Source organism: Siniperca chuatsi, linkage group LG21 (assembly GCF_020085105.1).
Source record: "Siniperca chuatsi isolate FFG_IHB_CAS linkage group LG21, ASM2008510v1, whole genome shotgun sequence".
Classification (NCBI taxonomy): Eukaryota; Metazoa; Chordata; class Actinopteri; order Centrarchiformes; family Sinipercidae; genus Siniperca; species Siniperca chuatsi.
The window spans coordinates 22,423,817-22,451,735 of NC_058062.1; the positions used below are offsets into that span (position 1 = coordinate 22,423,817).

Consider the following 27,919-nt stretch of genomic DNA (forward strand, 5'->3'; position numbering starts at 1 on the left):
GTAATTTTCAGTATTATAAATGCTGCATTAAGTCAATATTTGTTTAGTTAGTTATGGTTAGGATGACAATGATGGTATCAATGCAATGTATGGTGTTAAAAAATTGTTATATCATCTAACAATACATAGACTAAACTTATTACACAGACCCTCTATGTCTGCTTTATTACGTTTTCACTGCCTTATTTATTGTACCAATGCAAGGTTAATTTTACTGTTTAACCAGTAAAATCAGTATATTGTCATCTATGTATATGCAAGACTGTGATGCCACAACTTTGCCTCTCAAGAAATCGTTGGTAAAGGTATTCGGTTGAAAAGGGGCTCCAGCTCTTATTGTAATTGCTGAAATGTAATGATGACTTTTCTCAGCATTGCACGTTGTGTTTTATGATGAATACTTAATAGTGGCTATAAATCCAAATAAATCCCCTTCATACATTATTATCTGATGAGAGGAGGTGGTTGAATGTGATTTAGTAACGGTTCTTATATCTCCTGATCCAAAATTTCCAGGGCCTGAGTCCTCACACATTGACCAAAGGACATCTGTTGGAGGCTAGAGAAGCCATTTAAAGTCAACCTTTCATGATTGCCACCTTAAAAGACTCATGTACTCTCATGCACATGTTAATGTACATTGATTGTGATGACACAATTGCTGTTATTGCAAAATAATTCCTTTGTTATTTGTTTTGCTCAGCTCAAACATGACAAGGGAGCAGAGGACCACAAAGAATCCCACCAAATCCCACCTGTAAGCATGCATCTAGGCAGAGGAAAGAGGAGTCAGATGAAACTGACCTTTCCTCATCTATTGATTCATCTGATTATGAAGCAGATACAGAATCCTCTGAGGAAGTCCAAGCCCAAAAAAGCCAAGACAATAGTGAAAAAATACAAAGTATGTACTGAGTCTTTCAAAAACTCAAGTGACACAGTTGTCAGTCTGTCTTTGAACTGCAAGTCGTAAACAAGTTTGCCTGAGCACTTGACAAGTGCTAACATAAAACACCGAGACACACTCAGTTAGCAGAAACATGTTGGACCTTTCTCAAATAAATTCCTCCTGTCATTTCAAAGTATCATAAAAGTCACACAATTGCAGAGGGCACTCCTTTTACGAGAGATGCACTTGCTACTGTCCATCATAAACAGATGACAGATGCCTTGCTTATCAAGCAATGTGCTGCATCCTTACAACAGTTTGACAATTGTTTCAATTGTGATTACATTTTGGGGCAGTGTTTTCCCCCCCTTTACTTACTTGTGTATATATAGTGTCAAAATCCACTGTGATTCCTTTTGCCTCTCATACATATGCAGAGATGAGTTAAAGTACTGTTACTTTGTAAAAAACAGTACTCATGTAGACTATTGTTTACTATCCGCTAGCATTAGCTGTTGGCCAGCACTCGACTGCTATCCAGCTGGAACATATGCTAGATCATTTATTGACGGGCAGACATTGTTTTTTGTGGGTGTTTATGAAAATCGTAAGGATGCAGTCCTTACTGACTTAAAGGGACAGTTAACCCCAAAATACCTGTAGTGCTATTTATCCATAGAACTAGATGGCACTCGACTTGTGGTGCTCAAAGCGGCCAAAAAATGCATCCGAAAAACTGAACAGCAATGTCTCTTAACAGACATCATGACCCGGGTTACTCAAGATAATCCACAAACCTTGTTGTGAGCAGTTTCATGTAGGAATTATTTTCTTTCTACCGAACTACACCCTCCAACCGCGCAATATTTAGATTAATTTTTTAAAATTTTTGGGGGGGAGGTTTGGCAAGCAATTTCAGGTGGACAGACACTTCAAAGTTAGTTAAAAATAAGTTCATAAACTAAACAACCAACATTTGGACATTCTTCTCAGACATTGCTGTTTGTTTATTACTGATTAATACATTTAATTTTATGCCACCATTAATCATATGTTATTTATCAGAGTTAAAGAAGGACTAGGTCACCACTTTGAAGGGCCACAAACATGATGAAGTCATGAAAAAACAATGCTTAGTTAATCATGACTACAACACTCACAATTCAACAGAATTTCCTGTAACACTATTTCCATGTATCTTGTGTTCTTGCCAAAAAAATGTATTGATTTCTTACAAATGGTATGTGAACATTTTACTTTGTTGGATTTTAATTATCAATTAAAGTTTGTAAATATCTATGGTTTGTGAGTTATCTTAAATGGTTTTTGAGCTTTAAGGTACTACAAAGTGTGTGCTAGGGTTGACTGTACTGTGTCATTCATAAAACTACTGTATGATACATAAAATATTAAAAACTTTACTACATCTTTAACCACCTAAATAACTGATAATTGATATGAAGTCTGAAATTATTCTTTCATTTTCATTTGTAATTTTTTCAAATACATGATGCCTAAATAGACAGAAAGGCTCACTTTATTTAAGGGGTCACAAAGATGATTGATGCAAAACAAATGGTTAATGCATGTAATTTCACAATTATGCCACCATTAGTCATATCTTATTTCTCAGTGTTAAAGAAGGACCAGGTTACCACTTTATTTGAAAGGCCACAAACACGATAAAGTCATGAAAAAGTAATCCTTAGTTAATCATGATTACAGCACTTGGAATTCAATAGAGTAACAACATGTGCACTGTGATTGGTCAGTTTTTTAGCCTGTCTGTTTAACTGCAGAAGAATTAACTATGAAGAAGACAAGAATATCACTAAAAACTCATAAATCATGATGATTGAAATACCTTGTTGCATTAATTAGGGCCCGAGCATGAAAGGGACTGTTGGGCTCTGGCACTGAAAGTGCAAGGAACCTATTGTTTTTCTAGAGATTATTAATAAAAAATATTATTATTATTGTTATTCTGCCCCTTTGAACGCATTTTTGAGGGGCTTAGGATGCTCGAAAACTCTTGACATTTTGCACACACGTCACAACTGGCGAAAATCTGCAGTTCTGCAGTGATTAGGTTCGGTGTAGCCAGGGGGTTCAGATTTTCAGGGTTCATTGCTCTCATCATAAAGAACATATTTCAGTTTCTTTTGAAAGAGTTTAAACAACAGGAAGTCAGCCATTTTGGATTTCCTGCGTCAATTTCAATTTTTTAAACACACGTTTGACGTCTTTAAGATGCTAAAAAAGTCACGAAACTTTGCGCCCAGATTTGAACTGGTAAATAACTTAATTTGAGTCCAAGTTTGGGCTTGGAGGTGGCATGCCGGCTCTATAGCGTCCCCTAGTGACTTTTAGCCTTCAAAACTGCTAGGGATTGTCAAAACTCACGAAAATTGGCACACGCGTCAGAAGGGATGTGTTTTGTTTTCTGGTATAGTCTGGGACTTGGGTGTGGCAAAATGGCTCAATAGCGCCCCCTACAAAATTTCAACAAAGCCGCCCCCACGGTATGTTACACCTAGAGGCAGATATATCATCTCTAGACTTTAAAAAAAAAAGCCTCTTGGAGCCATACCCTAAACACAACAGGAAGTCAGCCACTTTGAATTTAACGTGCCATTTTTCGCCATTTACAGGCTCCGTACTTTAACAAACTTCTCCAAGAGAATTAATCAAATTTCGGCAGTGCAGTCTAAAGACCTTTGCGACGCTAAATTGCAAAGCTCTTTAGGTTTCCTCAAATGGCGTTGCCATGGCGATGCAGCAAATTTTGGTGAATTTTAGCGATTTTTATTTTTTATTTTTATGTTGAACTGCTCCTAGAGAAATAATCAGATTGACTTCAAATTTGGGCAGTGTAATCTAAAGACCGTTCTGATGCTAAACTACAAAGCTTTTTATGTTTTCTCAAGTGGTGTTGCCGTGGCAATATGGCAAATTCTGGGTTCCAAAATAATTTAATAGCAGTGCAACCTGGTTCCAAAATTAGTAACAATGCCACCATTTTCTAGAATTATAAACAGTGCTACCTCGTTCCAAAATTTGTAACTGTGCTACCTCAGCTCCACATCATCAGATCTTTAAATTTTACATGTCTGATAAGAGTCCCAGCCTGAAGATATCTACATGTCATTATTGAAATATAGTCATAGTGCCACCTATGGGCAACAGGAAGTTACAGTCCTTATACTACCTAAAAATTACTCATAGTGGGTTAACCAGATCCACCTCAAAGTTGATGATGCTTAATAGTGAAGCTTGTGAGTTTTCATCCAAGAGGGAGGCACAATGCAAATACCACCTAGAATAATTTTTAAAAAAAATAGTAGAATAGTAATTGTAGTGTTAATATTAATAAATTAGTAATAATAGGAATGACAGCTACAGGAAAAATAATGTCAGTATTAGTAACAGAGCCAATAAGGATGCAAGCATTCATCAGTTATGGCCAAACATCAGCGAACCATTGATCGATCCCCCCAAAACCGATGGAAGGAGCTGCATGAATGAGCTGATTGAATGAACAATAACACTTTGCCAAAAATGATTTGTGGTACTCATAAAAAAGAAGGCCAGATCAGATATGATAAATAAGTGGCCAGTTTAGATCTACATTCTGGATAAACTTCACATGAGATATCTCTGGTTTAACATCAGAAAATTGCAGGTCACCCAGGTTTTCATGTCCTTAAGGCATGCTTGAAGTTTAGTTAATTGGTTAGTTTCATCTGGCTTGATCGATAGATATAATTGAGTATCATTCGCATAACAATGAAAGTTTATGGAGTGTTTCCTAATAATATAGCCTAAAGGAAACATACATAAGGTAAATAGAATCGGTCCAAGCACAGAACCTTGTGGAACTCCGTGCACGCCAAAGTTAGTCACGGAGTTCCACAAGATTCACCGTTAACACGTACAAACTGAGATCAATCTGATAGGATTTAAACCAGCTTAGTGCAGTTCCTTTAATGCCAATTAAATGTTCCAGTCTCTGTAATAGGATGTGATGGTCAATGGTGTCGAATGTAGCACTAAGATCTAACAAGACAAGTACAGAGACAGGTCCATTGTCCGATGCAATTAAAAGGTCATTTGTAATTTTCACCAGTGCTGTCTCTGTGCTATGATGCACTCTAAATCCTGACTCATCAAATATACTATTGTTATTTAGAAAGTCACACAACTGATTGGATACTGCTTTCTCAAGGATCTTAGAGAGAAAGGGAAGGTTAGATATAGGTCTATAGTTGGCTGAAACCCCTGGATCAAGCGTTGGCTTTTTAAGAAGAGATTTAATTACAGCTATTTTAAAAGACTGTGGGACATAGCCAGTTAATAAAGAGAAATCGATTATATCCAGTAAAGAAGTGCTAAGGGTAAAACTTCTTTAAGCAGCCTAGTCGGAATGGGCTCTAAGAGATAGGTTGATGGCTTAGATGAATTAATTGTTGAAGTTAGTTGATGAAAATTTAGATGACAGAGATCTGAGTCCACATTTAATTCTCCTATTTTGTTGTGCTATTTAAGCGGTGGTAATTTTGTTTAGGTTTTTATGTATAACTCCTCTTCTGTTAACTTTTAATTTTTTTAATTTAAGTGTTTGGGGACAGACACTGTCACTAAGGTGTTTTGGGTGGGTAACTGCTCTGGAAGCACAGAGAAGAATGTAGGACTGCATCTCTGCCTCCTGGTCTCAACTCTGAGTTGTCATGGTTTTGGTCCATTAATAAAGATTTCTAGATATGAGAGCTGCTCCATCCAAAGTGGGATGAATGTCGAACTCCTAATCAGACCAGGTCTTCCCCAGAAAGTCCGCCAATTATCTTCAAAGCCCGGAATGAAGACATGCGACTAAACATGTCATCACTGGTCAGGTTTGGCAGGGGCCCAGAGAAAACTACGGATTCCAACATTGTCTTTGCATATGTTCACACCGACTGAACGTTAACTTTAGTGACATCCGATTGGCGTAATTGGGAGTCGTTACCGCTGACATGAATAACAGTCTTACTGTATTTATGCTTATCCTTAGCCAGCAGTTTTAAATGGGATTCAGTGTCACCTGCTCTGGCCCCAGGAATACATTTGACTGTGGTCGCTTGTGTCGCTAACTTCACGTTTCTTAAAATGGAGCTGCCAATAATCAGAGTTTGTTTCTCAGCGAGTGTGTTGCTGAGTGGGGAGAACTTGTTAGAAACGTGATGGTGAAATGTGGGCTATGCTTCCTTCGGACAGTCACCCTGCCTTCCTGGTTTCCTGGCTGCTTGGGACCTACTTCTGGTCAATCCGCACTGGTTACTGGGGGCTGGCTAACTACAGCACCTAATTATTGAGTTCTCATGGTGCGGAACCGCATTTCCAAATCACTAAGCCTCGCCTCCGATGAAACATGGAAATTCGACGCCACGCAATGGACACGCTGTTCAACTTATGCACAAACTTTGAAGACCTTTTGATCCCAAAGGTCTTTATATTGGACTGCCCAAATTTGAAGTTGGTCCGATTAATTCTGTAAGAGTTTGTTAAAGTACGGAGCCTGTAAATGGCAAAAAAAGCGCCCTCAAATTGTAAAGTAAATTCAAAATGGCTGACTTCCTGTTGGGTTTAGGGTATTGCTCCAACAGGCTTTTTTTTTTTTTAAGTCTGGACATGATAAATCTGCCTACCAAATTTCGTACATCTAGCTCAAATTTAAAGACGGGGGCTTTGACTTAGGGGGTGCTCTCGAGCCAATTTCCCACACCCAAATTTGAGACCCATATCAGATCACAATTTTTACCAGTTCTGATGTGTGTGCCAAGTTTCCTGACTTTTCAAGCATCCCTTGCCCCTCAAAAATTTGCTTGAATGGCAAATAATGACCCTAGATCGTACAAATCCATGCCGCCGATTATGAGATATAAACCTTTTGCATTTGGAGCGCCACCTAATGGCCGATTGCCGCCAGATTTTGCACAGAGCCTCAGTCAGGCATGGGAAAGTACTGGCCCAAGTTTTGAGTTAATCGGACAATCTGCTGCTTGGGACCTAATAATAATCATAATAATAATCCTTACAAATACAATAGGTACCTCACAGCAGTCGCTGCTTGGGCCCTAATTAGAGAGGGGAATTGGCATGTAAGGTTGTAGTTGTTTGTTTAGTTTGCATTTTCCCTTTTCTATTTGGCATTTGCCATTTGGCTTTTTAAGCCCTATGTAAATTTGGAGGAGTGTAATGTAATTACATTAGCACACTGGGACGGGGGGTAAGCTTGCCCCTGCTACTTGTCAGTAACCTAACATTCTCAAGCTAAGCTGCAGCAGTTTACAACCATATAAGTCAATAGCTACCGCTTGAAAAACTCAGAGACAAACTCAATGACATCTTGTGTCAATTAGACTTGGAAGACCCTCTTCTAAGGCCTCCTTCTTCAGCTTGTGTGTATGAGTTGCTGCTATAACAAGAACCAACCACCTTCTGACCATAGAAAATGTCTGTCTTTCCATTTGTCTAATCTTTGTAGATGCTGATGTGAAATTTAGCTGGACAGAGGAGGAAGTAGCAGATATGTATAACAACACTAGCTTCATCATTGCTGCTGATGGTAGGTTATTGATCAAAACATGTTGCACAGTACACCATGCTTCATTCAAAAGGTTATTGAGCTGAATCAAAACCATGACAATGTGAAATTAAGGATGTAAAAGTTAAATGGCGTTTGATTTATTGAGGCCTGAAGTGGTCCTTCAATCTTTCTATACCCCTGACATGCATAGGGAAATAATGCATCCAAGCAGGTGTGATCCTTAATGCTAAATTTGAAACATTGTTAACTTGGAATGTATTGTAGTTGGGGGAAAAAATATCCAAAACAAATCATGGCTTGTTGCATAATATGACATCACTGATTGGAGTATGGTCATATGACCATCACTGGTCAAAAGCTGAGTCCTTTCTGACATGTCATCAGACTAAACAATCCTCAGATTTTTTTCCTGTGAAGATGCCACACCTGTGGATGAATTGGGATGCATTTGAGGCCCTCTAGTCAGAAGGCATTTGTTTGAAAGCCTGTCAGTGAAGTGAATTGTTCTCTCCACAGTAACCTTTCTTATGGTACCCTGAGTAAAAGTTATCACTTACTCAGGTGATACCTATATCCCAGGTAGGGAGTGCAATTGTGTGTATAGGGTGAAACACACCTGTCCCATTGTGTAATGTCAGATTATATGAATCCAGTAGCACACATTGGAAGTACTGCACATTGGGTGGAATACAGCATGGGACAAATTAAATGGGTGATTTTTCAATAATAGCATTAAAAAAAATATAATTTTAACTTAACAATATGAGCAGTGGGATGAACCTAGATTTATCTAGAAATGAGCTGATCAACCCAAAATATGTAAACATTTGTTTTATATGTTCTCAGTGTTAACTTACATTGTCAGAAATTGCAAAAATGAAAATACTACCAGTAGAAAATTACAAAATAACATGACAACCAAAGAATTTGAAGGTGTCAGAGTAGAAGTGAAGTGCTCATCTTGACACTTGAAAACATAAAAAGGTTCTAAAAATGTGGGGGAGGACAGGACAAGGTGGTCAAGCCAAACAAATAGAAACCAATATAACAAAACTTGGCCTGACTAATGCCTACCTCTGAAAACAAAAATACAAACAAAAAACCTAATTTGCTTATCTAAAAAAAAAAAACTTCATTAGAAAAAACTGCCGCAGCAACATGTCGCGGGACAAACTGACAATGTTTTTACACAATGAAAGAGTTACTGTATTACATTTGCCGAATTTACAAGAGGGGACAAATAATTAAGAATTTGATGTAGATAGCGTTTAGTGTGCAAGTTTATAAAGTTTGCCCTAACTTAACGACTGACAGAACTCCATGATTTTTTAAGGGATTCTGGGGATTTTCTCCCCAGCAACAAGATCAAATTGCAGTTAAATTTTTTGTAAGATTTGACATGTTTACCATCTATTAAAAATGTTTCTTCTTTAAGAAATGTAGTGTAAATGGTGAAATCAGTTGAAACAGTGTGCTCACAAACATCTGCTGCTTATCTTGGCAGGTAAAACACACTTTAGACACAGAGTAGCCTGCACGACAGTACAACAACATTACGTGGGACAAACTGACAATGTTTTTTTACACAAAGAAAGAAATATGAGGATGCTAAGGGGACAAATAATTAAGAATTTGACATAGACAGTGTTTTACTGTATATGTAAAATTTGACATGAGAAGATTACAGCACATTTTAGGGACTATAATGTTGGCTCCTGGGGCCTATCCTGTCCGGCCTCCACACCACTCAGTTGCCGTTTTATGTCACTGAGATGGCTTGGACCACTGGTCAAATTAAGTTTCAGGTGTGCTAGAAGGGAGGAGGAAGGCGGAGTCTATTCTGCTGTGTGGGCCGCACATTCTCAGATGCGCTCGGTCCCACGTCGCAGCTTGGCTAGCTTATTTCCTCTCTGTCTTGTGGAGCTCCCAGGAGCTTGGACATTTTCAGGCATTGTTGGTGCCACATGGCGACATGGCTTGAGTCGGCTGTCTCTCTCTCCCAGCAGGTGGCAGGGTGATAACATCTTCACACACCACGTGGCTGGGTGTGCAGGATTCAGTTTCTTTTGTTCTGTTAGAACACAGATGTTGAGCAGGTTTTCTTTCTGAAAGTTCTTGCTTTCAAAGTTGGCTGGATGTCAGCCTTCAGCACATTCTGTGCAGCAAATCCCGGGTGGTTGAAGCAAGCTGATATCCGGACGGACGGGTCGGCAGCCTGCGTTTCGGGTGAGGCACAAGAGCTTTGAAGTCAAGGGTCTGCACTGATGGAGGAGAGAAAAGAAAAGAGAAGGCAGGCACACTTGGGTGTGAGATTTGACATTCTAACTTACATTGTTTTATTGCAAGCTATGATCAATTCATTTATGTAAATGCATATGCACATTTCCTGTTTCGTTAGCTATTAAACAAAACCAAACATCACATCTTTATCTTTTATGGACTGGCAGATCTATGTACACCATTCTTGTTGGTTGAGTTTTTTGTTCCTGCATCAAAATCAGCATGTTGAAATAAACCTTTTCATTCTTACTACGTTGTTAATTCATTCTAACATAGCAATTAATGTACAGTAGATTTGCATTGCAGAGTCACTTATTTTGTTTTTTGTTCCCTGTATGGGTTATTGATGAAATCCAGATATCATCCTGAGGGTTGGTTAGTGAGGGTGATAAATTGTCCATTGTCTCTTAGCTTTTATTGGCATCCTCTCTGAGTGCTTGTGGGGGTTTGTTTATAACCCAGAAGAAAGTGATGACAACATGTTTGGGGGCGTTGTTTATGACCCTGAGGTGATGTGGACAGAACTTTCAGACAAGGCTAATTCCTTCATCAAAGATATCAGAATCAGAAATACTTTATTGATCCCCGAGGGGAAATTCTTTTGTTACAGCAGCTCACTATCACGTCAGTGCACACAGGAATAGATATACCAAGCAAAAAATATAATACACTATAATACAGGTCAGAAAATAATAATAAGTACCAAGTGGGTAAGTATAAAATAAGTGTGAAGTACAAAGTGGGTTTACCGGTTGATGATAATAATACAGTATAAAGTAATAGTGCATGAACTGTCAAGTTAAGTGTAGCTATTAAGATTATAATGAGATGGAGGATATTGCACAGCAGTAATAGAGGTATGAATAAATATCAATATCAATAAATAGGGAATTTTAAACTGAAAAGAGGATATTGCACAGGAATATTAACACAGAATATTGCACAATTATTATTAAGTATTGCCGAGATGTTAATGATCAATGTCCAGTTTAATGACTTAGGGTCATATAGACTAACACTTAGAGGGAGGAGTTAAAGAGTTTGATGGCCACAGGCAGGAATGACTTCCTGTGGCGCTCTGTGGTGCTTTTTGGGGGGATGAATCTTCCGCAGTCTTCTGAAGGTACTCCTTTGTTTGACCAGCACATCATGGAGTGGGTGGGAGACACTGTCCAAGATGGCATGTAATTTGGCCAGCATCCTCCTCTCTGACACCACCGGCAGAGAGTCCAACTCCACCCCCACAATGTCACTGGCCTTACGGATCAGTTTGTTAAGTCTGTTAGCGTCCACTACCCTCAACCTGCTGCCCCAGCATGCAACAGCATACAGGATAGCACTGGCCACCACAGACTCATAAAACATCTTCAGCATTGTCCGGCAGATGTTGGAAGGACCTCAGCCTCAGGAAATAAAGGCGGCTCTGGCCCTTCCTGTAAAGAGCTTGAGTGTTCTTAGCCCAGTCCAGTTTATTGTCCATGTGTACTCCCAGGTACTTGTAATCCTCTACAATGTCCACACTGACCCCCTGGATGGAAACCGGGGTCACTGGTGCCTTGGCCCTCCATAGATCCACAACCAGCTCCTTAGACTTTGTCGCATTGAGCTGCAGATGGTTCTGCTCACACCATGAGACAAAGTTACCCACCACAGCCCTGTACTCAGACTCATCACCTACCGCTGATACATCCCACCACAGCAGAGTCATCAGAAAACTTCTGAAGGTGGCAGGACTCTGTGTGGTAGCTGAAGTCCGTGGTGTAGATGGTGAAGAGGAAAGGAGAGAGGACAGTCCCCTGAGGGGCCCCAGTGTTGCTGACCACGCTGTCCACCACGCAGTGCTGCAGACGCACATGCTGTGGTCTGCCAGTCAGGTAGTCCACAATCCAGGACACGAGGGGGGCATCCACCTGCATCGCTGCCAGCTTCTCACCCAGCAGGGCAGGCCGGATGGTGTTGGAAGCACTGGAAAAGTCAAAAACATTATCCTCACCGTGCTTGCCGGCTTGTCCCGGTGGGTGTGGATGTGTTTCAGCAGGAAGATGATGGCATCCTCAACTCCCAGCTGGGGCTGGTAGGCGAACTGAAGGGGGTCCAGGAGGGGTCTGACCATGGGCCGCAGCTGTTCCAGCACCAGTCTCTCCAGCGTCTTCATTATGTGGGAGGTCAGTGCCACCGGTCTGTAGTCCTTGGAGCCACTTGGAGACACGGCGTCTTCGGCACAGGAACGAGGCAAGATGTCTTACACGGAACAGGGACCCTTTGAAGACTCAGGCTCAGGTTGAAGACATGTTGAAGGACTCCACACAGCTGGGGGCACAGGCTTTTAGCACCCCGGGGCTAACTCCATCGGGGCCTGCAGCCTTGTTTGAACACAAAATGTTTGAATATAAAATATTCATTAGAATATGTGTTGATCCACCCTACACCAGTGTCTCAACAACTCACAGAACTTTGTGGTTTCTAAGGGTGCCTGGGGGCTTTCTCCCCGGGCGAAAAAGGAGCAAACCTCTTACAGGTTAAGGTGGTTTATGTAAGAATAAGACGAGACACACTTCGGTCAGAGTTTGCTGTGGGAGTCCTGGCTGACAGTTGGCTCTATCACACTGTGATGACTCTGTGACGTGTCTAGGATTCCCTTTGTTGCTGGTTCCCTTCTGTCATGTTACTTGACTGAATAAAACAGTTTCTGTCACTTGTTTTTGGAATGTGATCATACAAAACACTGTAACCAGGAAAGTAAGATAAAAATAATCTGTGCTTTAATTTGCCCGTTAATTCTCACATTCTTTTCTCACATTCCCAAACAGATCATTAGCATTTGATTGTACCTTTTTCTTTGCACTTAATTGGCCATTGTTGTGTCATCTTAACAGGTCTCCCAGCCCCCACACCTCTTAGCCCAAACAGATGCAAACACAAACCCACTAAAGAAAAATTCCACATGTTTTGTGAATGGAGCATGCAAACCTATTGCACTGTCACTGTTAATACAGTATAAATTAGAAAAAACAACAATTCAATATGATCCTCGCTCCTTAAATAAATACTGGTAGTAGGGATAATATTGCAGTGCTCCAGCCCTTCAGCACCCAGAGACCTTCTGCCAGTTTCAGGATGAATTTTGGGGAAGTGTGTCTAAAATGACTCACAAGACATCAAGAATATTTGTAGAATATGTGTGTGAGGTGTATAATAACCTGAAAATAAGAATTGTTGTGATTTCATTATCTTAGAATTGTAGGAGAATCAACTACTTTAATCAAATAATTACACTAATACTCTCTCTCACCACCCGGTAAAGAAGACCGAATTAATTAAAACTCAATCAGATCAATCTTAAATTGATCAGTCTCTTAAGAAGGATTGAATTCTTTTCTTACTGATTAAATGAGAACATTTTTTATAGTTAAATGCCCACTAACTGATTAAATGAAGGATTAATAAGGTATAGGACGGCTTTCCGGCATGGTGTGCAGGGTTTGCAGAGGAAGGTGCAGGCGTGTCTGCCGGTGGCTCAGCGGGAGTGGGTTCCCTTCCACGGAGGCTGCCATGTTGCACCGCCATGTTTCTACAGTAGCTCAGAACAGACAAACCAAACAAATTATATTATGATATTCAAATGGTTGCAAACTGCAATTTCACTGCTTTCATCCGCTAGATGCCACTAAATCAGGGTGGAGATGAGGGTAAAATCAGGGTTTATGCTGTTAAAAATGTGATTAACTACTAAAAATTGGACAGGCAGCAACAAGAGTTGAAAGTTACACTTAAAAAAAAGAAACAACAAACACACTTCTCACTCCCATTCACATTGTGAAGACGATTCATCAACTGGAGGAATATTTTTTCACTCTGAAGGCACCAAAAGAAAGTTGGGAAAGAATGCCTCAACAGATTTTTCCAAACACATCCTCATTCATGAGGAGTGGCATCTCCACAGTACCACAATTTCTTTCAGATTAATGCCAAAATCAGAACAGTCAGTGCATTGTTGTTAACCACACATCTCTCTTCATGGACAGAGACATTAAGAGATTCATTTACCCTGTTAAAAGTAATGCAGCTTTAACTATTAAGCAATATTAATCACAGAACCACACGATACACATACAGACTGACAAACAAGCAGAATAAATATTTAGATTTGTTTTATGTGTTACCAGTTTGCTATGATGATGATCTGACAGATGGCTTTTTCCGAACACTGTACCGACTCTGCAGTAACTTCTCTCACACCTGCACGATCTTCATCTCCATAGAGAAAAGGTAAGGAATTTTTTATTTTTATTTTTTTTTAAAACCCTGCAGTCCATAATTTGCAGTCTCTGATCAGAGAGAAGCAGTGTGCGTTATTTTGTGCAGCTGTGACCCTAATGAATGCGGAATAGACAGTCACAGAGACGCAAAAAATGGGGATAACTGCTCATATTCTCAGACAGTCTCTCCCTGAAGGCTTTCATGGGATGTCAATGTCGAATTGTCGGTTTCTGAAAGTTGAAGAAATGCTCGGACACAGCCCTCCCTAGGTCAAGGTCTCTTTATTAGCGCCCGAGCATTACAGATTCAAAAGACCTCCAAACAAAATACATTAAAACCAGTATCTTAAATAATATCAAAATATAAGAATTCTTAAGTCATGACAAAGTGCTTCTACACACCCACCAGCTCAGTCAAAAAACTTAAGAGTGCCATTTGTGGGCGAATGTGCATGTGAAGTGCATCATCTTGTGCTAGCTTTGTTTAGCAGTGCAATAGCTGCAGGTACAAAAGCATTTCAACACTGCATCCCGAAAGTATTCTCAGCGCTGAGTGGCTTCCGTCTGGCCACAGGCCTTATTGGTGGAGTGCTGCAGAGATGGTTGTTTTTCTGGAAGGTTCTCCTCTCTCCACAGAGAAACGCTGGTGCTCTGTCAGAGTGACCATCGGGTTCTTGGTCACCTCCCTGACTAAGACCCTTCTCCCCCGATCGCTCAGTTTGGCCGGGCCACCAGCTCTAGGAAAAGTCCTGGTGGTTCCAAACTTCTTCCATTTACGAATGATGGAGGCCACTGTGCTCACTGTGACCTTCAATGCTGCAGACATTTTTCTGTACCCTTGCCCAGATCTGTGCCTCAATACAATCCTGTCTCAGCGGTCTACAGACAATTCCTTGGACTTCATGGCTTGGTTTGTGCTCTGACACACTGTCAACTGTGGGACCTTATATAGACAGGTGTGTGCCTTTCCAAATCATGTCCAATCAACTGAATTTACCACAGGTGGACTCCAGTCAAATTGTAGAAAGAGTATGATCAGTGGAAACAGGATGCACCTGAGCTCAGTTTTGAGTGTCATGGCAAAGGCTGTGAATACTTGTGAATGTGATTTTTTTCATTTTTTATTTTTAATAAATTTGCAACAAACTTTAATAAACTTCTTTCACCTTGTCATTATGGGGTATTGTTTGTAGAATTTTGAGGAAAAAAATGAATTTAATCCATTTTGGAATAAGGCTGTAACATAACAAAATGTGAAAAAGATGAAGCGCTGTGAATACTTTCTGGATGCACTGTATATCGTTTTGTTTTCAATTCAGTTCAATTCAATTTTATTTATATAGCGCCAATTCATAACAGAAGTTATCTCATTGCATTTTTCCTATAGAGCAGGTCTAGACAGTACCGTATGAAGCGCTTTGAGTAGTCAGAAAGACTAGAAAGGCGCTATATAAGTACAGTCCATTTACCATTTACCATTACTCTTTATAATACTTTATTATAATATTTTCCACCACAAACCAACGGTCAGAGCAAAGGAGCTGGGATTTGCTATGTAAGGGATGGGAACAGTCCTGAAGGATAGAGCACGCCTTACGCTGCAGACTCACCTATAAGCTTATTAGCCCACTTGACAATTTGGTTTAGAGGATTTTTGTTTTTCAGAGACAGGTTACCAAATCCGGACACAAGGCAAAAGGACAAGATTGATTCAAGTAAAAGCCCAATAAAAGAGCGTCATCATGGTTTTATCAATATGAAAATGGGACAGTTTTCTGAGACAAAACAAATACGCCTTTTTACACACTGCCTCACAATTCTTCAATTTAGAGTCTATGACTGTCTCAAGATACTTACAGTCAACACAGTGCTTTAATGACTGTGGTCTCATAGATTGAAGCATGAGTTCTGAAAGCTATGATCATATCCTTTTTCTTGGTGATGTTTAGCGCCAAGAAAAATTTGTCACACCAGGTAACAAACTCATCAATAACTGGACCATGACTCGACTCATTGTCGTGCAGCAGACTCAAAATGACTGAATCATCTGCAAATTTCAATATGGTCCTGTTCTCATGCTTACTTTCATACATATGTACAGAATATAAAGTACGGGTGAGCCAAGTGAAGAACATAATTAATCTGATACATTGCCATTCACTTTCACCCTTTGTGTTCTTTGTCAACAAATCCATTATCCAACCCACCAGATTGTGCCTCAAATTAAAATGCTCTGTCAGCCTCATGGTTAAGATGTGGGATTGGATAGTATTAAAGACTGAAGAAAGACTCAGAGACATGTTAAAAATATTATAAAAGAGAGAACTTGATTGACTTGCACAAGACTTGAGTAATTTGCTACTAATATTGTCAGGACCAGGGCTCTTGTTTATCTTTAGAGAAAGCAAGGACATTTAAATTTCTCTCTACTCTCTTGTCTGTAAGTCCCTCAGCTTCATCTCTAAAGTCAAACTGATCAAATCTCAGGTAGAATTTATTAAGAGCGTTGGCAGTTTCGGTATCTGATCCGGAGGCCATTCATATTAATGCTGGTTCTGTTCTTGATTTGCTGATTGCTTGCGATTGTTTTCATGCCAGACCAAGCTGAGGCAAGGTTTCTCTCAGCCAGTTTGCTCTTTACTTTAGTTTTATACTTTTGATTAGCCCTCAGGACCCTTTTTTGGCTGAATCTATTTCAGAAGACTCTCCTTGACTGAAGGGCAGCTTCTTCTTTAGTAGACTTGGCAGTAGCCTTAACTGCCTTAGACATCCAAGGTTTATTGTTAGAGTAACATAAGAACAGGATCTGTGAGTTCATCAATGTCTATGCAAGAGTCTTTGAACATCTCCCAGTTAGTGCAGTCAAAGCAACCCTGAAGACAAGCAGTGGATTCCTCAGACCAGATTTTAACCTCTTTGGTCTGGGTTTTTTCTCTCTTTAGGACAGTTTTATATGTGAGGAGAAGGAACACACAGTTATGGTCGGCAGAGCCTAAGGGGGACAGGGGGATTGATTTAAATGCTCCCTTAACTGTACCACAACAGAGATTTAGCGTCTTATTCTGCCTGTTACATATTGGTAGGAGTTTGACAAAGACTTTCTTAGGGACACATGATTAAGTATGAGATTTGGAGCCTGTGGTGAAATTGACTGAAATTTTTGCATTACATTAGATATGGTGCTCATGGCAGTGTCACGTTTTGCCTTTGGATGAATATACACAGTTGTTATGAATATTTGTATTCACTTGAATTCACAGGGTAAATAGAATGGGTGGAGTAACCATGATAGAAGTTCAATATCAGGCGAGTAGAGTCTTCCTCTGACAGTCACAGAGTTACAGTAGCACACGCACCCACCTTGAGATTTTCCTGTCACCGATCTAGGCGAAATGGAGTACCAAATCCATCTATAAACAGATCGCTATCCGAGTCCCGCTCGGTGAGCCAAAACTAAGTGAATGCCATGACACAACTGTCTCTGTAGTCCCGGAGAAAGTGAACATTTCCTTGTAGCTCATCAAGTTTACTCCACAAGGACTGGACGTTCCCCATAACCAGGAAGGGCAGGGGAATACGAGTGAGCTGCTGTTTCCTTAAACCTCCTCTTTCCCCCCGCTTCCTTTTCTTAACTCTACTCGAATGATCACAAATCGGAGTTCTGCTGTAGTCCGTTTGAATACAGTTGGGCAACTGAAGATCTAGTGTTAGCCCGGTTTTTCGATTCTGTGTATTCCATTGCAGCAGGAAGCTTCTACTATACAGCGTCCTCAGAGAATGAAGTGTAACCCTGTTGCAGACAAGAGTTAATCATAGGCAATCGAGCATAAAAAACACACACCAACTCACTAAAAAGACAAAACACAGGACGCCAAAACCCACTGCCGGTCCCTAATCCGAAATCTGAAAGGTTTGGGGGGAGGAGGTTTCCAAAGCTATTCAGCCATCCGATAAGCACTTCTGATTAAGCATGCTGACAGCATAACAATAGTATTAATTAAAATCTCCTGACATGGCTATAAGACTGGTCACGATGTAATAGTGATTAGTATTCTGGGTTTTTCTAAGGATCAGACATTTAAGCTGTTACACACAGATTCCATCAGTAGTTGTAGTAGTGTGGCATTGAGTGTGTAAAATAACCTCTGACCATTGAGGATCCCGTGCCGTGAGCGGTACTTCCAAAGCAGATAGGCCCACATCAGCCACACATTCCAAGAAGCTAACACCACACAATTATCCATCCTATATTATTCTATATTAAATATAGTAGTAAACATTTTAAAACAACCAAGTTTTTTTAATCTCCTCATCAGTCTTGCAGGGGTCTAGTTTGCAACCGCTCCACACCCCTAACACAAACAGAACAAAAACACACCGATCTGTTTCCTGCAATTATCTCTAAATCACTTCCAGACCCGACCCATTAATATAGGAAGTATAGGGCCCTATTTTAGTCACGCAAGCGCAGCAACCTGCATGATGTTGTAGGTCTTGGGCGCACAGACTGTGTGGGCGTCTCTAAGCTGACCTGCTATTTTGGTTCTTGTATGTGCAGCACCTTAAAATACAAAAGGGTTGGGTGCAATAGAATATAGATCAGAGGGTGTGGTGATTAATAAATACACTCTCAGCCAGTTACATTATTACTATCTCATAGCTCTGAAACAGCTGAGCCAATCACAGTGACACCTGAAAGCAATGACTCAACAAATGCAACAAAACAAACAAACAAACAAACAACACGTATTTTAAACTATTTTAAAACTTCACTAAAACAGTTTTTGTAGCTCTGGAATCTCCCACTTTTTAGGGGAAATACTGTGAGGGGTTGGAAGATGTTTTGTGCAACGCAGCAAAACATTGAACCTCACGATGTGTCAGCGCAGCAGCTATACTGCGGCTACTGGAGTTCACCGCAACCAGTCAGTGGGCCTCAAGCATAAATCAGATTTGATCTTTTGAGAACGTTTGTGGCATTCATCAGTATGAACTCAATACTTGAGTACTTCCCACTTGTTCTTAGGTAATCAATATCAGACTGCACCCCTGACAGAGAAACTCCTCCAAAATGCGCTCATCCATGTCTATTGTTTGAACAGTTTGTTTGGGTTTTTTTGCGTTAATTTTCAGATCAAACTTATATTTTTTTTCACTGAGAGTTCTTTTTCTTTCTTTTTTTATTTTATTTTTTATTTTGACTTTAACGTTACCTGTCAAATGTCAGTGGCTTGTTGGTTTGTGGTTTGCACACTGCACTTGTTTCTGCTGCCCTTATATGGGTTTTTTGGGGCGTTTCCATGTACTAATTATAAATTTCATGGTATGCTCATCCAGTTTAAGATCAAACACAATTCACCAACACACTCAGGTAGGTAACAACAGACTTGGCTGTCAGCGCAAGTTTCATTAATGATTTTCTTCTTTTCTTCTTATTACTTTGTGCAAGAACAAATATAAGACAAAAATTAAAAAAAAAAAACATTCATGCATGAGGACCATGTCCACTGGAAGCATGAGCAGTGGCTCAATCTGACTCACTTGTGCCTCCGCTATTTTAGCTGAACTGGTCCAGCTCACATCGTGTGGAATTCACTTGAAAATCTATACAAATGTCTACAAATTAATCATATTTATATTTTATTATATAATGTAGTTGTTGTTTTGGGCTGCATTTGTCTGTTCAGGCTGTTCTCATTCAAGTAATACACTATAATTCTTATATAACCCATGTAATCGGGAGCCCCGAGGAAGTTATATTTATATATATATATATATATTATATATATATATATATATATATGTATTATATATATATATATTGTATATATATATAAATATTTATACTCTAGCAGCCTCATTAATTATGATGGGAGCAAAGGAGGAAGTCAGATGAGGAAGTATAAAGAACATCAATGTCCGAATGCAGGATTTTCACCGGGGTTAATGTCCCATATGAAACCAAAAGTCAGCCTTGACTTATTTTAAGTTAGCTTACTTAAGTTACTTACTTAAGTTACTTACGTAAGTTACCTAACCTACGTAAGTTAAGTCATGCGATTTACATCACATGACTTAAGTAATTAATATTGGCATTGTAATGTAAATGTTAAGCTTAAAGGTACAGCAAACTCAAAATGGTGAGTTTGTAGCTATCATATATTTCGGTTAATTGTTGTTATTTATTTAAATTTTATTATCTTTATTTCCTGGTTTGTATGGTTTTTAAAAACTTTGGTAGTGTTTCTTCAAATATAAAAACAGGTCCAAATAGGGAACATTGCTCTCACTTGGGTGTGATTGACAGTGATTGACAGTTTTTACCACAGAGGACTTACCGACCTCTGTTGTGCTGAACAGTGAAAAGTGTACACTTGGCTGATCCCTCAGAGGAGGTAAACAATTTAGTGCAGGGGTCAGTGCCACAGCTCTGTTGTTGGAATTTTCTGACACTCAGCAACAGGTGAAATTGATAACTCTGTCAGTGTTCTGCTTCAGTAGTGTTCAGTTACAAGCTCAAGCAGTAATCAGGTTTCCTGCTGTGCTTGGATGTCTTACAAGGATGAACTTCTCCCTGCGAGACATGGATGTTTCCTGTGAGGCCTATGACCATTTCAGCCACTGTCTGTCCCAACTCCAGCACCTGGCGGATGGACGATACAGCTTCAGAGTGGAACAGCTCCCTTCTAACTTTGCACAGTTTCTTCTCTATGAACGTATAGAGCAACTGGTAAGGGAAACACTCACACATATCATTATATTCTAATGGGGAATATTTATTGCTTAACTTTAAATAAACCTTAATATTAAACTCATTTTAATCTAAAACCTGAATCCAGGTCCTACAATAAATTTATCAGAACAAAACGTACACAACAGTACTGTGTCTGAACGCATTGTGTCGATACTGGTCTTGCAGTATGTTAGAATTTTTTTGTAGCTTTGTAATTAATATAATACCTTTTTGTCTTCACTTTGATAATCTGATGTCCCCTTATCTGTGTCTACTCGGTACAAGCAAGTCACACTCTTTGGATAATTTAAAAAAGAAATAAATTGATCTTGCACTTTTAGCTGCAAGAATATTCACTCACAATACCTCACTAGCTAAACATAAATTTCAAGTTACATCCTTCTTGACAACATTTATTTTACATTTACATTAAATGTAAAAAAGAGGATTTTCTGAACATTTGCGAACATAGAATTCATTGCCAGATGGTATAAACAATGTAAATGGACTGTACTTATATAGCGCTTTTCTGACTACTCAAAGCGCTTCAACTACATATCTCATTCACACACTGATGGCAGAACTGCTCATCAAAGTAACTAATCATTCACACGCCGAAGGCACAGCCCTTAGGTGCAATTTGGGGTTCAGTGTCTTGCCCAAGGACACTACGACATGTGGGCCGGGGGGAAGCCAGGATCGAACCGCCGACCTTCCAATTGGTGGACGACCCACTCTACCACTAAGCAACAGTCGCCCCAATCTCTGATTTGTGCATTGCTGTAAATAATGTATGTACAGTTGCAGTCAAATGTTTACATATACTTGTAAGGGACACGTATAATATGGCAGTATTGGGATAATAATTGTTTGATTGGGAAAGAGACCACTGTTCCCAGAACTTATGAACAGTTGTTTGCACTTATGATCTTAGAACCTGAAGTTGTTTTGAGATGGCCCCAGGTGACATGGACTTTTATAAATCTATTATGTGCTTTCTCAGACCTGTATTGAGCTCTGGACTGTGATGTGTGTGGCACAATCTAATGGGTGCAGTCAAACAAGCTCTGTGGCACAGAGAAGTTACCGTAACTGTAGTAAGTCATAATCACTGACAGGAAGTTAAAAGTCAATCTCATTAAGTTAAATTACATTTTAGTTTAGAACTCGCTATGCCCCACATATTTAGAATTTACTGTCATGTAAGTTGCTGTATGCATATTTTTTACCCGTCAGATTTTGTTGTTTTCTGATGACCTACTACAAAAAAGGATCGTGGATCGGCTGCTTGAAAAAATGAACAAACAATTATTTTGTGCAGATTCTTTTTTGAGTTTGATAGGTATTGGGTCTGCACTGGTACATACTGCCTCCAGGAAGTAGCCATATGCTCGCATTCAGTCCGACACTGACAAAGGCTCTCGCCTTCTCCCGCCTACTCTGCTTTTATATGTTACCAAACTAACTGCCAGCAATCAAAATGGAAACATTACATCGTTAAACATTACGTTACAAACTCACTTGATACTGTGTAACAACGTTTAGCCAGTGCAAGTGGACTGACTGACACAAGTTTTCCCCCGAGGCTTACTGTAGCTGCTGAGATCGTTCAGCACTGCAAACCACATACCTGTATACTCAACTCGACCTCATTCCACTCGGCTGCTGCTGCTGATACCAGCTCTCGTACATACTCACTGCCTTCGATACTTCCCGTACATGCCAAACTGTATGCCAAAGAATACTAAAGAGACTTATTGTTCCATGTGGGGTTACTGACCACTTTCAGTAACCACCCCAATAGGATTATTCAAATGTTATCATATGTGCTTCATTAAGATGATTAATTATTTAATGCCAACATTAAAAATGTTAAAGCATTTTATAAAAAAAATAATAACTGAACACATAGCACTAACACTCCATACAGGTATTATATGAAAAATTATACACCAGTCAAACATTTGAATACACCTGCTGGATTTTGATTTTGGTGATTACTTCATCGGAATTTGCAAAATTTCCATTTGCATTTGAAAATGATCTTGTTGAAAACAATTTAATGTTTCTTGGAAAGTTTATTCTGTGTAAAGAAAAAATGCTAGGTATCAAGTGGCTGGTAGAATAATGTACAGTAGTTGGTGATCTGCTGTAGCTAAAAGTTACAAAATTTTAATGTTCTCCGATAGCAAGTATGTATTATTGGATTACAGATTCTGATTAGTGTTTGATTAGTGCACATTCCGGAAGTATGCTGATACATACTGTAATATTAGTAAATACAATAGCATTAACATTTGACATTTGGAATTTCTAAATTGCTAGATGAAGTCATTTATAAAGTGGGGTCAGGGGAACTTGCATGACTGTGTGTGTGTCTGGCAGCTTATTTGTACAAGTTGGCCCTTCTCTCCTTTTGAGTGGCAAACCTCTCAGTAACCTCTTATTTAAATTAGGAATGTGAAGTTTTTTCTGCATGGACAGCATAGTCAAAGCATTAAAGTGATCGTGTGTCATGATGTTTCTCAAGAAAGTCATGATCCTCTTCAAGTAGTGAAGCATGTCTGTGATTTTGCTGTAGTGATGAGTGTGTGGTGATGATAATCTTGAGAAGACTGACAGTGTCAGTCAAAGTTCCCTGAAGGTTTTTCTCCATGAACAACTGGTACAGAGCCCCTGCTCCACTGCAAGCCTTAAACTTGTCGTTCTCATAGATAAGAGACAGTTCTATTTTCAGCTAGGCCTTGTTCAACATGGGGTAGGCATCCACTGTGGTTTCAAGTGCTGTATCAGGAAACTTTACACTGCTTGGCGCACGGACTGTGTGGGCATCTCCAAGCTCACCTGTTAATTTGGTTCATGTATGTGCAGCACTGCAAAGTGCACAAGGGCTGAGTGAAGTTGAATTCAATTTATTCAATTTCAGTTTGACTTTATTTCAGACACATAGGTCCATATCAGTATAAAAATAATAAAATACAATATAAGGGTAACATCATAGAGATATTATCATTGCAGTTCACAAGTACACATTGAACACATACATACATTTGTTCCAATATTTCCAAAAACAAAAGGAGTACCTTGTGTCACTTTGTGTAGGCTCAGTTAAATGTTATGTAAATGAGATTCTGAACATTAATATAGCAGCAAACAACTATTTGCTATATGAAGATACAGTGGAGTAAGGGCGTCCTGAGAAGAGGATGACGTCACACCCCCTCTGTCTGTGTTGTTATCGCAGCCTCTCTGTGATTGCAGTTCGTCTGTGAGGATTTATTTCGACCAAACCAGAATTGGTGATTATTGGAACAGTGGAAAGACTAACAAAGAAGGTTCTGGTGAGCTTTATTTTGTTTCTGTAGAGTTTGAAGTGTTTTTAACGATGGTCTGCTAGGTAAAATTATTGTTTTTTTTTTCAATGGAGTCTGGTGGTGGGTGAGAGTGATAAAACAACTGTTTCTAGTTAAACAAAAAGGATCTCACTGTTTAACAAAAAGGTCTAGCTGTGTAGCATTCCTTTCCATAATGTTGTCAGACGTTGTCTAGTGCGACATCTAGTGGCAGTGAATGTCGCTTACAGCTCTTTTAAGGCCATTATGATTACATTTTTGAATCAATTAATCATATAAATTTGTACATAAAATTCCTCAACACAGCATGAAAGTTGGTCACATTACTAGTCACAAACATATGACTTGCACTTGTCCACCTTGGGAGCTTGAGCAAAATTCTAAATGCCACCTGAAGCTTTTTGATTTTTGCTTTACTATAACTGTACCACAAGTGAGCTGTGTAGAGTGAAATACAATAGCCTCTAAAAATGGCTGCTTTAATATCCTCTCTACCAGCTTGTGCATACAGTTTGCAACACTGCACACCGCGTCATCACATATATCATTCCTGATAATGTGACCCAAATATCTTACTTTGTTCACCATATTTAGCACTTGGTCTGCCATAAAGAATGAAGGAAATTTTGCTTCTGATCCACTCTTTTAGAGTTAAATTTAATGTCATACTTAACACCATAACTTGAGCAGACTCTGAGCAGTTGCTGTAAGCCAGCACTATAAGTTGTGAGCAGTTTCATGTTGAAACTATCGGAGTCAGTTGGCTGGATGCAGGAGAGGGAAGACTTAAGCCTCATGCCCACTACCTTTGCATGGTGTCTATGAACTTCTGGATAATTCCTTTAATGTCGACAAGTCAACAAGTCAATCCTCTTCTGCAGCTGGTTAAATAGCATGCCCACATGTGGCATGACCTTGTGGAACAATGCAGGAAAAACTTGAGCATCCTCACAAAGCCCCCAGCCTCTCTGATAATTGGGGGATCAAAGTTACCAGAGTCTGTGATGGTCTGGAAACACCCTAGGAGGTTATGCTTGTGCTCATATACTGTGTTGACAACACAACTGTGGAAGTTCCACCTTGTTGTCAATGTGCAACCACTTGATCAAGTGATGGTGCGGATGCTGGGGATGTGGGATGTTGCATGATAAGATTCAACTGATGCGCATGTGCAACAGTGGACATGATGCCCATTCTGTAGACATCTGTTACCTTATGCTGCACTCCAACCGTGGCTCCTCTCATCACTGTAGCCCTGTCATGGGCCTGGGCAATGAGTTTGGCCTTTTGTTCATCTGGAAGGATAGAGCTTAGCCTCAGCAAAAGCGCTGTAGTGATGGTGTCAGTGGTTGTGTTCTGGATAGGGATGAATGAAGAAACACTGTCGATGTACTGTAGCACAAGCATCAACTGGAAGCGGATGTTTTTCTCATCTGGTTGTATAACAATAAAAACTGCACTTATTTCCCCCAGAATGTAATACTTAAGAACTGACAGCATGCAAACCATGTTCCAATCCATGTAATCGTGCTCGTTGAGCATGGTTTTTAATATGCCTTTGAAAACGGTAGCCGTTTTAAGGTGCTCCTCCAACACGCTGTCAAGTGAGGCAACAATATGTACTAACCCCCTTAAAATGCTGGGGTTGTCTGAGGATTCTGTCTCATCAAGGCCATGCAAGGCCAGCTCAAAGGCTCTGCAAAATTTAACACATATTATCTTTGATAAAATGTGCCCATTCTTGTCCACCTCCTTGTTGTCTTTCCTCACTCCAATCCTGTGACCTTCCAGCTGGACAGCAATGTTAACTCTTCTTAGCATGGGTAGCTTGGCCCAATTCTGCATGTGTGCCCGAGGTACTCTCGAGTTTTTAAATTTACTTAGATAAATGTCCCTCATTCCTGTAATAGTCCATGCTATTCCTGTCCTCAACATTTTAAAAAGTAGGCACAGAAAGCAAAATAAGGCTATTGGCATAACTGCATCCAGCTAGTCTTTCTGCTGTACCAATCACGGGAGAAGCCTTGCATATATGTTTGGCCTTTTTTGCTAGCCTGCTGTCTGATAATTATGTTAGGTTGATCTGGGCCAAGCTCTTTTTCTTATGGTTTCTGCACCACAGTTGTTTCAAATGGGAACATTTTTTATTGATTAAGAAGGAGGCTGAAATCCTGAGTCTCAAGTGCCCATGTTCGTCACTGTCAATAACGACAGGTCAGGTGTCACTATCCCTCTGCTGATTGACTCTGCTTTTGTCGATAAATGAATTGTCCTTTTCACATCTGATTGGAACACGCTGATTGGCTAAATTATCTTGCTATGTGCATGTCTTGACTCAGCAATTGGCCACGCTATTGCACTGACTGAGTGATGTTTCTTTCGCCAGCAGAAGAACTGTTTAAAGACAGGGAACAAACTGCAGAATTTTCCCCCCAAAGATGATGATTTTTATTTTATATATTACTTATGATATTGAGTATGTTGCACATTTTAAACAAATAATGATTTTTTTATTTTAAGAAGGTTCATAAAGTAATGTAAAAAAAAATGAAATAACACTTTCCTCTAGGGAGGGCGACGCCTTAGTGCCCTCTTTTGGTCAGCCACCCCTGTGAGTTGGTAGATTTTTCTTTATTTACTGTTAATAATAACACACATATGTAGCATGAATACAATTAAAACAGTAAGTTTATTTTAGCAGTAAAATTAAAACAGTATTGATTTCATAAGTCATCAGCTTTATGTAGCCTACAGCTTAATATTTGGGAAGGATAATGAAACATAAATTGCTTTACTTCCACTCGAAACCTCATTAGTTTGCCCTGCACGGTTGTGGCCTCAAACACCTAATACTTAAAACCCAAAAAAACGCAGAAGTTATATTTTGAGGTCCTAACCCGGGTATACCGAGGCAACATAATACTCTAACACTATTCTGACTTTTCTTGCCCATGTTACTATAGGAATTGTCATTGCCCTTGACTAAGGCACTGGCCTGATAATTGATTTTCAGTAAGATTTTTATTAATATACATTATTATCAATTTCTGCAGGAGCTGTGGAAGGTCACCGCCACTCCACTTCCATGTGACCAAGCCCGGTCTGATTCTGAGCTGTTTTCATCTGTTGACCTGGACTCACATCCGAGCAGTATGAACGCTGGACTCTCCTAAGAATATAGCATGCAAAGCTCCAGTTAACAGTTGAAGGTTTGAATTGTAAAATATAAAAATTCAAGGCAAAATCACCTGTTCCCACATAAATAAAATGATATAATTTAGTATATTCAAGAAGGCAATTTGACAAATAGAGTTAATAATGGAGTTTTAAAAAAAATGGGTCATTGATTCATTGCTTGAATGTAACAATTTATTTTTAAACTTAATTCATGCATTCTTACATGACCAGTAGAATGAAGCCATTTTGAGGTAATGGAAGTTCTCTACCTTTGTTAATGGAAAGTCAACTGTAGCTGCATGTCTCCCTAGATGTTTGTACAATATGTCTGATTAAAAACAAGGTTGAATAAAATGTTACCATATACTGGGTACATCAATGTGCTTTTATAATTTGTATTCTGGCTCTATGCTATCTAAAGCATTTAAAGCTTTTTAAATGATGCATAAGTAGGACAAGTTGGTATTTAAACATGCTTGACAAAGAGACTGCATCACAATGAACATAAAAGAAATTATACTTTGTCAAAATGACATTATCCTATGCAAGGATAATGTCATTAAATACAGCGTAGTGAAAGAAGCAGAAAGGAATCGTTTGTTGATTAAATTCAGATTATTCAGATGCTTGAGGGAACATCTG

At 39.4% G+C, this 27,919-nt stretch overlaps 1 protein-coding gene across 6 annotated transcripts in view; it reads left to right on the forward strand.

The window, feature by feature from the left end:
* Positions 1-27,650, forward strand: part of mettl22 (methyltransferase 22, Kin17 lysine) — a 63,455-nt gene extending 35,805 nt beyond the window's left edge. For 4 of the 6 annotated variants that reach the window (XM_044182173.1, XM_044182175.1, XM_044182172.1 and 1 more), the window contains 4 exons: positions 7,413-7,493; positions 13,922-14,024; positions 20,576-20,744; positions 27,154-27,650. In XM_044182173.1, the coding sequence (XP_044038108.1) occupies positions 7,413-7,493; positions 13,922-14,024; positions 20,576-20,744; positions 27,154-27,273 (473 nt within the window). In that variant the 3' untranslated portion in view covers positions 27,274-27,650. The remainder of the gene's footprint in view (positions 1-7,412; positions 7,494-13,921; positions 14,025-20,575; positions 20,745-27,153) is intronic. The other 2 variants (XM_044182177.1, XM_044182176.1) reach the window with 1 other exon arrangement.
* Positions 27,651-27,919: the final 269 nt, after the last annotated feature.